General features: G+C 34.9%; 1 protein-coding gene across 1 annotated transcript; it reads right to left on the bottom strand.

Moving 5' to 3' along the window:
* Window positions 1-463: 463 nt before the first annotated feature.
* On the bottom strand, window positions 464-5,473 carry LOC122308151 (receptor-like protein kinase HSL1). Its single transcript, XM_043121340.1, has 3 exons — window positions 5,270-5,473; window positions 1,152-3,831; window positions 464-1,046 (listed from the first exon to the last, which is right to left on the bottom strand). Exons 2-3 carry the CDS (start codon window positions 3,769-3,771, stop codon window positions 685-687), a joined length of 2,982 nt encoding a protein of 993 aa, XP_042977274.1. The 5' UTR covers window positions 3,772-3,831; window positions 5,270-5,473; the 3' UTR covers window positions 464-684.
* Between the last annotated feature and the right edge of the window lie 3,941 nt (window positions 5,474-9,414).

Here is a 9,414-nt window from a genome sequence, read left to right on the forward strand (position 1 = left end):
ATGTGAATTTTTGCGACATATGCATATGGCATTATGTTCATGCATATTGTTGTGGCATGGATATATTTTATCTTGAGGTTTGTTTGGTTTGTTACTTACCTGTGGTACTGTAGATTTTAATGCAGAGGACGAGGAGGCTAAGCCTAAGGAGGCGGCGTCGCCAGAGGAGTGATTGGGGATCACTCATGGCTTGTGGTTTAATTTCCTATCTTTGATTGGTATTATATTTTTACTGATTATTTGTAATATTATTAGTACGCTTGTTTTTAAGCGAGTTTGTATTTGAACAAAATTTTGGTACTTAGTTGGAAGACTTTTTATTACCGCTGCATTATTTTTATGTACATGTGTTGCACGTACACACACTTAGCACTTGGCGATGGGATGTGTGACCCGTGTTGTCATCATCCCGACGCCTCGATTTTCACGTGTCCGTATGTGGGAGTTGGGGGCATCACAATAGTTGTGAAAAAAATAGCAAATAGTTTGTAAATTGTAGTGAAGTAGTCTGAGGCCTAGTTTGACTCTCTATCCAATTCAACCCTGAGACTACTTCACTTACCAAACACAGTCTTAATGGTAATAACTTCAACATTGAATTCACTCAATTTAGGAACCATAGAGGGTCTAGTCTTTCATTTGTCTTGAAAAGTTGCGGAGCATCCTAATTTGGCTTTGAATTCCTTAGGAAGGGAAAAACATCTGAGTTGTTGCATTCTTCTCTTCATTTCTAACTATTTGGCTACATTGGAGCAAAACCTTAAGAACCTCTTTCATGAATGGCCTGGTAGAAGGCTGTGTGCTAGTACAATAGAGTCCAAGTCTGAAAACATGACACATTTCATTCAAGTGACAGGGTTCCTTGACCTCCTCATCCAAGGCGTCACCTATTGGTTTTCCATCTTGAATGTGTCGCAGTGCCCATTCGGCTAGGGATGAGTCTTCATCACCTTCATTGGCTTTCCTTCCGGTTGTCAGTTCTAGAAGAATAACCCCAAAGCTGTAAACATCGATCTTCTCATTAATTCTTTTTGTGCGAGCATACTCTGCATTTCAATTCAACAACACAAGCTAAGCCAAACTTCTGGTGATGGAGAAAGAGGAAAACATCATCAATAAAAGCAAACTTGGAAATCTATATTGTCACACACCTGGAGCGATGTAGCCAAAAGAGCCAGCCACAGTTGACATTGCAGTCTGTTCTCCCTCCTTGATCAATATCTTTGCTAGACCAAAATCAGCTATTTGTGCATTGAAATCAAGATCTAAAAGGATGTTGCTTGACTTCACATCTCGATGAACAATGGGTGGTGAGCAGTCGTGGTGCATATAAGAGAGCCCCTGGGCAGCTCCAACTGCTATACGCAACCTTTTAGGCCAATCCAAGACAGCATGATTGACTGAACTTGAAAAAGTTGTTACTCTACTCTTCCTATGCAGCCAGCGATCCAGGCTACGGTTATCCAAATACTTGTAGACAAGAAGTTTTGAATTATCATTGGAAATATAGCAGAGCAACTTCACGATGTTGGCATGTCGAATTGAACTAAGTATTTTGACTTCTGCCAGAAATTCTTTTTCAAGCTTTTCTTCAAGCTTTCTGTTATTCCAAATCTTTTTCACAGCAACAATATCACTTGAATGATTAACAACAACACGATATACTTGACCTGATCCGCCAGAACCAATTAGGTTATTTGCTATCAATCCTGACAAAATGTCTGATTCTGTAAAATTCAGCTTCTGGAATGAAACGAGCTTCCATGTCAAATGTAATCCATGCTTTCCTTTTTTGTAATTTCTTATCACAAAGAATGAAATAAATAAACCTAGAAGAATTGCTACCACCAAACCTATGATCCAAGCAATTAATTTGTAAGAAGTTTTGCTCGACTTTTGGCGACGTAAACTGCAATTTTCTAGGTTAAGGGATCGAGATGGTCTATTAGCACAAAGACCAGGATTGTTTAAGAAGCTGTGGGCATATTCATCATTTTCGAATTGAATTGGGATGTTTCCAGTCAGATGATTTGAAGACAAATTGAGTGAAGTGAGCTTTAGGAAGCCAAGTTTTGATGGAATTAGGCCAGACAACTGGTTTTCTGACAAGTCCAATTCAGTAAGGCCTGTTAAGGAACCAAGTTCCTCTGGAATATGTCCAGAGATTGCATTTTGGCTGAGGTTTAGTGTATTCAATGATTTCCATGAACTAATATATGATGGAAGGGAGCCCGAAAGTCGGTTTCGATCAAGCAAAAGAATTGTCAAACGAGAAAGATCTTGAGGAATCGTGCTAGTGAAGAGGTTATTACTAGCCATGAGAACCAACAAATTCCTCGAGGAAGACACTCCCTGTGGAATTTTACCTGAAAACCTATTATTATTCATCTCCAATCGTGAAAGATTCCATGCCAATCTCTCAGGAAGCTCGCCTGTAAAAGAATTATCACTTAACATCAACATGCTCAGATTTGATGATGTCCAAAGACCACTTGGAATATTCCCAGAAAAATTATTTTTGTATATCTTGACTAATTCCAAACTGCTACATTTTCCAAATGACTTGGGCAACTCTCCAACGAGCTGGTTTTCATAAGCTATCACTTCCACCAACTTTCCATTGTCACACAAGTGTTCTGGCAACTGGCCCATAAGTCTGTTGGATGAAACCCAAAGCTTTTCCAACATAGAATACCTCCCTAGTTCTGCAGGCAAACTCCCTGAAAAATTATTGTTAAATAAGCCAAGATTTACCAGCCTCGGAAGACGACCAATGCTATCTGGGATTTTTCCAGATAATTGATTCAGAAACAAAGCCAGACCTGTCAAATTTATGAGCTTTCCAAAATCATCAGGAACTGTCCCTGACAATTTATTTTCAGAGAGGTCGACGACATCGAGGTTCAAAGCCTTAACCACCGAAGGAATCTCCCCAGAAAATTTGTTTTTGTGAAGGTAAACAATCGTTAGATTCTTTGGCATAAACAAACTGCCCGGGATCTTCCCAGTCAAGCTATTTTGTGACAAATCCAAATGCTCCAAAGCTTCCATTTCTCCAATCACGTTTGGGATTTCTCCAATCAAATTCGTCCTGGCCATCCATAAATACTTCAGTTTCTTCAACTTTCCAAACTCCGAAGGGAACGTTGATACTATCTTTGAATTATCAACCAATCTTAGATCCTCCAGATTGGACAAGTTTCCAATTTCTGGTGGGAAAGAACCAGTAAATGAACAAGAGATAAGCTTGAGTTTTCTCAGTTTTGGCAACTGCCCGATAGATGCCGGGATGTTACCGTCGAAGTTGTTGCCTTCGAGGCTCAGCTCTCGAAGCCGAGACATGCGATGAATGTCATCGGGGATTGCACCATAAAAGTAGTTCTGTGAGAGGTCAAGAATTTCTAGCTTGGAACAGTTGTAGAGGGCTCTTGGGAACTCCTTTGAGTGGAAACTGTTATTAGAAACATCAAATGTTGTGAGGTTCTTGAGGTTGCAGATGAAGGGTGCGATTGTTCCATTGATGTTATAATCTCGAAAGGATAATCCAATGATTGAGCTGTTGGAGCAAGTGATCTCAGGCCAGGAACAATGAGAGGAGAAGTTTGTTGGAATCCAGTGTTTGAGAGATTCTGGGTTTCCCCAAAGTTTTTTTAGGTTTAGTAGGATTCCTTGTTCTTGAGCACTGAGTTGGGAGTTTGCATGGCTGAGAAAGTGGAAAAAGGTACCGATGCAGATAGAGAAATGGAGAAATATTAGAGTTGTTCTCTTCATTATATGAGGTTGAGTTCCTTTGCTTCTAGCTCTGGTCTAAACTTCGATCTCAACAATGAGCTAATAAACACATGAAAATACGAGAAAGATAAGAAAAAACACACCAATGGTGAGATGTTCAAACTTCCAATCAAGGAAAATTAAAAGAGTGTAACATCTGCTTATTTTCCTTGGAAAGCAAATTCATTGAGCAATAATTGCAAGTTTAGTCCAACATCCTTGCTGAGATGATATAGCTATGTTGGGCTAGAACTTTGCATCCCTATTAAGTAAATAAGAACCAAAACAAAGGATTCTTAAAGAAAACAATCGTTTTTAAAACAAGATTAGTAGATTTACTCATATATTTAGAACCAAGAGGATAGTTTGTTAAGAACTATCCATCTCGCTCTTATTTTTTGTGTCATGATTGACTTTGCAACCCCTAAGAGAGTGTTTAACATTATTGGTACATGCTTCAAATCTTTGTTTACATAATAATAATAATAATAATAATAATAATAATTTTGTAGTATATTAATTCCTCTAGTCACTTGAAAGTTTCGATTTTTAAATATAGCTGCCAAATCTTATTTAGTATAAATTATATTTAAAATAAGAAAAATGATTTATGCAAGAGGTCATAAAGATTTTGTACAAATCCTTTAAAAAATAAGTTGTAGAGAGGTCAAGAATTTTTACACCATAAAAGTAGTTTTGTGAGGGGTCTAGAAATTTCCACTTTGAATAGTTGTAGAGAGCTCTCGAGAACTCTATTGAGTGGAAACTATTATTATAAACATAGAATGTTGTGAGGTTCTTAAGGTTGAAAATAAATGGTGAGATTGTTCTATTGATGTTATATTCTCATAAGGATAATCTGATGATAGAGCCATTGGAGCAAGTGATCTAAGGTCACGAACAAGGGACAAGGAGTTTGTTGGAATCCAATGTCCTAGAGTTTTTTCAAGGTTAGTAAGATTCCTTGTTCTCGAGCATTAAGCTGAGAGTTTGCATGGATGAGAAAGAGAGAAAAGGTATTGAGGTAGAAATAAAAATGGATAAATGTTAGAGTTGCTTTCGTCATTGCAAGGGTTGAGTTACTTTGGCTCTGGCTCTAATCTAAACTCTATCTCAACAATGAGCTAATCAATATATGAAAATATGATTGTAACTAGATACAGATTCGGATACCTGATCATAACTAGATCCATATCTAGGTTTTGAAAACCAGGAGATTATCCGCGTAGGTAAATTTGGCTAAAACCCGAGTGGTTGGCCAGATTTATCTAGGCGGATAATTGAGTTTAATTCCAAATATCTAAGTTGTAATTAGATATCCGGATTTATTACTATTCCTTTTTTGCTCTTTCTGTTTTTTTTTTAAAAAAAAATCATTTTAACAATTTTTGAAAGGATTTTTTTAATAGGACTTTATGTTTATTATTTTTTATATAATTAACATTTTTATAGACATTTTTTAAACTTTAAAGCTATTAAATTCGAACAAAGACCTTACCTTGTGAGTTTTGCGGCAGCAGCTGGGGCTGGAGCCCTGGTTTCGCAGCGGTTGATTGGCTTGAGTTGACTCAGATGGCACCGTTGGTTTTTTAACAGAAGTACTTCATGAATAAACCACTAGAGAGAGGGTGTGTGTGTGTGTGTGTGTGTGAGAGAGAGAGAGAGAGAGAGAGAGAGAGAGAGAGAGAGAGAGGGGGAGGGGTTGAGTTTCGAGTAGGTGTCTTGGCATGGGAGAAAGCTTTATATAGAAAATTAGGAGGGAGCGATTTTTAACATTTTTATTTATTCTCTCTCGGCACAGGTAAAAGTTTTGTTGGAATTTAAAATAACCGGATTAACTGGGTTAATAACTGGATTCAGATGAAAAGAATAATACTCTACTGTCTGGATCTAATTTGGACGGAAATTTCTGGAGAAAAACAAAAGCAGTGCTAGGATGTCGCTGGGCGTGTTGCGTGGCAAAAATATGTTTTTATTTTTATTTTTTATAATATTTAAAAAATATATTAATATATTAAAAATTACTTAATAATTAAGTAAAATTTTTAAAAAAATTATTTTTAAAAATAATCATGTAGAGAAATACACTTACAACGGCACAGTAAATTTAGTAAAAAAAAACACATCAAATGGTGAAACGTCGAAACGTCGAATCAAGGAAAATTCAAGGAATCTCGCATCTGCAAATTTTCCAAAGTGAACAAGGGTTGAAACGTCAAAGACGCCAACCTCACTTGTGTATTAGACTTTTGACTCGTTTGGATGATGTATTGGTTGTATCCGCACTATCCCGTGAACTTCACGACTACGATGTCCAGCGGAGCAGCACCTTCTCCTTCATTCATTGGATAGCGCAATCCTTTTTTCCACTTCCATTAAAGCATTGACACTGACCTTATCACCTTAGTCAAGGCCGATGCTTGCCCGTAACAAGAAATAATATATCAGACTATCAGTCCCAATCGTATAATTATTTAAAAAAAAAATAAGTATAGTATTTATATAAAAAAAAGTTAATTTTTTAATAATAAATTTTACCTTTTATTTTTAAATGAATATATAATATTTACATATTTTATGAATATACATCACATTACTTTTCTACAACTTCGATGAAATGGGATAGAAGTAGAAAAATCAGATATAATTATTACACAAAGATAAAAATACAATGATATATTTACCTCTTTCTTCGTGCCATCATGGCATACTGTGAGGTTTCTCACCGGCAGTAGTCCTTCAATTAAAGATCCAGACACAAAAGGCTTTTTCAAATTTTTAATTTTTTTTAAAACAATATTATTCGAAATCATCTAGAACATATGCCATTTAAATGTTTTATTTAATCATTATCTAAATATAAATCAACACAAAAATTATTATAAAAATATATACATATTCAAATAAAATTTCAAATTTATTATTTATTTTCAGAAATTTTTTTATAGAACTAAAAAATATTATTCTATTTTTTCTCTCATTATCTAAACTTGCCACATTGCAATCTCTTATTGGTCAATGTGATTTCTCATTATCCAAAAAATGCATACCACATAAAGAGGGTTATGTCTAAATATATATCATACCACTATCTAGATCAAAGTAGGCCCACGACGGTATTTAGTCAATGTCCAAAGTAGGAATTCTATTTTGGGGGCATATTGATGTATGCAATGACCTATACATAGTGATGGAACCACCTTTAGCTTAAGGGGGCATGACCCTCCAAATTTACGGAAAATTCAAAATAGCTCCAAGATTCTAAGATCTTATTAAATATAGTTTTATAAATATAGAAAATGACTCATCCCAAAAAATTCATAATCTCAAATATTATGAAACTAAAAGAGAAATGATATTATAAGAGAAAGAGGATATTGCAAGAAAAAGAGTTGTTATTCAATGCAAAACTTGATCATATACAAGTGATTGATACTCATATATATAGGAGTACAAATGAATTTAGGTATAGCTTAACTCTTAATTGATGGCAAAAGATAGGTCTTAATTGGTGGCTCAATGGTCTTAATTGATAGCTAAAGATTGATCTTAATTGATGGCTAAATGGTCTTAATTGATAGTTAAAGATGGTCATACAAATAAGTTTATAACACTCCCCTTTTGGATGACCATACATAAAAATATGCATCGTTAAGATCTTGCTAAGGAAAAACCCAGTGGGAAAAAAACCAATGGTGAAAGAAAAAGAGTACAACATTCATGTGTATTGCTAAGTGCTTTAAGATTGCCTCATTAAAATCTTACAAAGGACAACCGAGTGGGATAAAAGCTTAGTGAATGAAAAAGAATACAATCAGCACAAGTCTTCAAGATATTTCCTCCTCCTGAAAAGTGCATGATAATAGGTCTTCAAGTCTTCACATTCTAATATTTTGCACAATCTTCTTAAATGTTGCAGTTGGAATGCTTTAATGAATAAAATCTATCAGATTATCACTTGACGTATCTGCTTAACATTAATTTCACATTTTTCCTGAAGTTCATTGGTATAAAAGAGTTTAGATAAAATATGTTTGGTTCTATCACTTTTGATATATTCTCCTCTAATTTGAGTAATACAAGCAGCATTATCTTCGTATAAAATTGTTGGACTATCATTAATCACTGGAAGACCACACTTTTCTTGAATATGTTGAATCACTGATTTTAGCCAAATACATTCTCTACATGCCTCATGAATTGCAATGATCTCTGAGTGATTTGAAGAGGTAGCAGATAGTGTTTGCTTGACAGATCTCCATGATATAGCAGAATTTCCATAAGTAAATACATATCCAGTTTGAGATCTACCTCTGTGTGGATCTAAAAGATAACATGCATCCGCATATCCAACTAATTGTGGACTTGATCCATGTTGATAAAATAATCCCATATCAACCATACCTCGGATGTATCGAATGACATGTTTAATGCCATTCCAATAATTTTGAATTGGTGCGAAACTATATCTTGCAAGTAAATTAACTGAAAATGCAATATTAGGCCGAGTGTAATTTGCAAAATACATCAGGGTTCAAATTGCATTGAGATAAGGTATTTTAGGATCAAGAATTTCTTCATCATCTTCACAAGGACGAAATGGATTTTTCTGCACATCAAGTGATCGAACAACCATTGGAGTACTCAGGGGATGAGCTTTGTCCATGTAAAAGTACTTCAAGACTTTATTTGTATAATTTGACTGATGAATGAGAATTCCATTTTGTAAATGCTCGAGCTGTAGGCCAAGACAAAATTTCGTTTTGCCAAGGTCTTTCATTTCAAATTCATTCTTTAAATATGTAACGGTTCCTCTGATCTCTTCAGGAGTTCCAACAAGATTTATATCAGAACATAAATCGTAATAATAACAAATCTGGAGTCTGATTTCTTAATAAAAACACATAGGCATATTGGATTATTCTCAAATCCTTATTTCAATAGATATTTGCTAAGGCATTTATAGCACATGCGTTCGGATTGCTTTAACCCATATAAATATCTTTGAAATTTAATAGAATACATATTTCTAGATGTACTTAGATTAGAAGATTTAGGCATTTTATATTCTTCAGGGATTTTCATATATATGTCATGATCCAATAATCCATATAAATATGCAGTGACCACATCCATCAACTGCATATCCAATCTTTTTATAACCACCAAATTAATAAAAAATCTGAATGTGATTGCATCCATAATAGGAGACTATGTTTTCTCATAATCAATCACTGGTTTCTGCAGGAAAGCTTGTGCAACAAGTTGTGCTTTATATCGTACAATTTCATTGCTCTCATTACACTTACGTATAAAATACTCATTTATATCTAACAGACATTACACCCTTTGGTATTTGTACAATTGGTCCAAAGACCTCTCGCTTTGCTAGTGAGTTTAATTCAGCTTCAATAGATGATTTTCATTTTGACCAGTCATTTCTACGTCGACATTCTTCGACAGTTCTTGACTCAATTTCTTCATTACTTCTGGTAATGTCAAGGGCCATTTTATATGAAAATATCTTGTCGACAACAGTTTTATTTCTATCCAAAATTTCTCCAATACTCATGAAATGTATCGAGATCTTATTATTTTCAGGTACATGTCCCTCTTTAAGGGAAGACATTTCATTAAATTCCT

Source organism: Carya illinoinensis, chromosome 4 (genome assembly GCF_018687715.1).
Source record: "Carya illinoinensis cultivar Pawnee chromosome 4, C.illinoinensisPawnee_v1, whole genome shotgun sequence".
Classification (NCBI taxonomy): domain Eukaryota; kingdom Viridiplantae; phylum Streptophyta; class Magnoliopsida; order Fagales; family Juglandaceae; genus Carya; species Carya illinoinensis.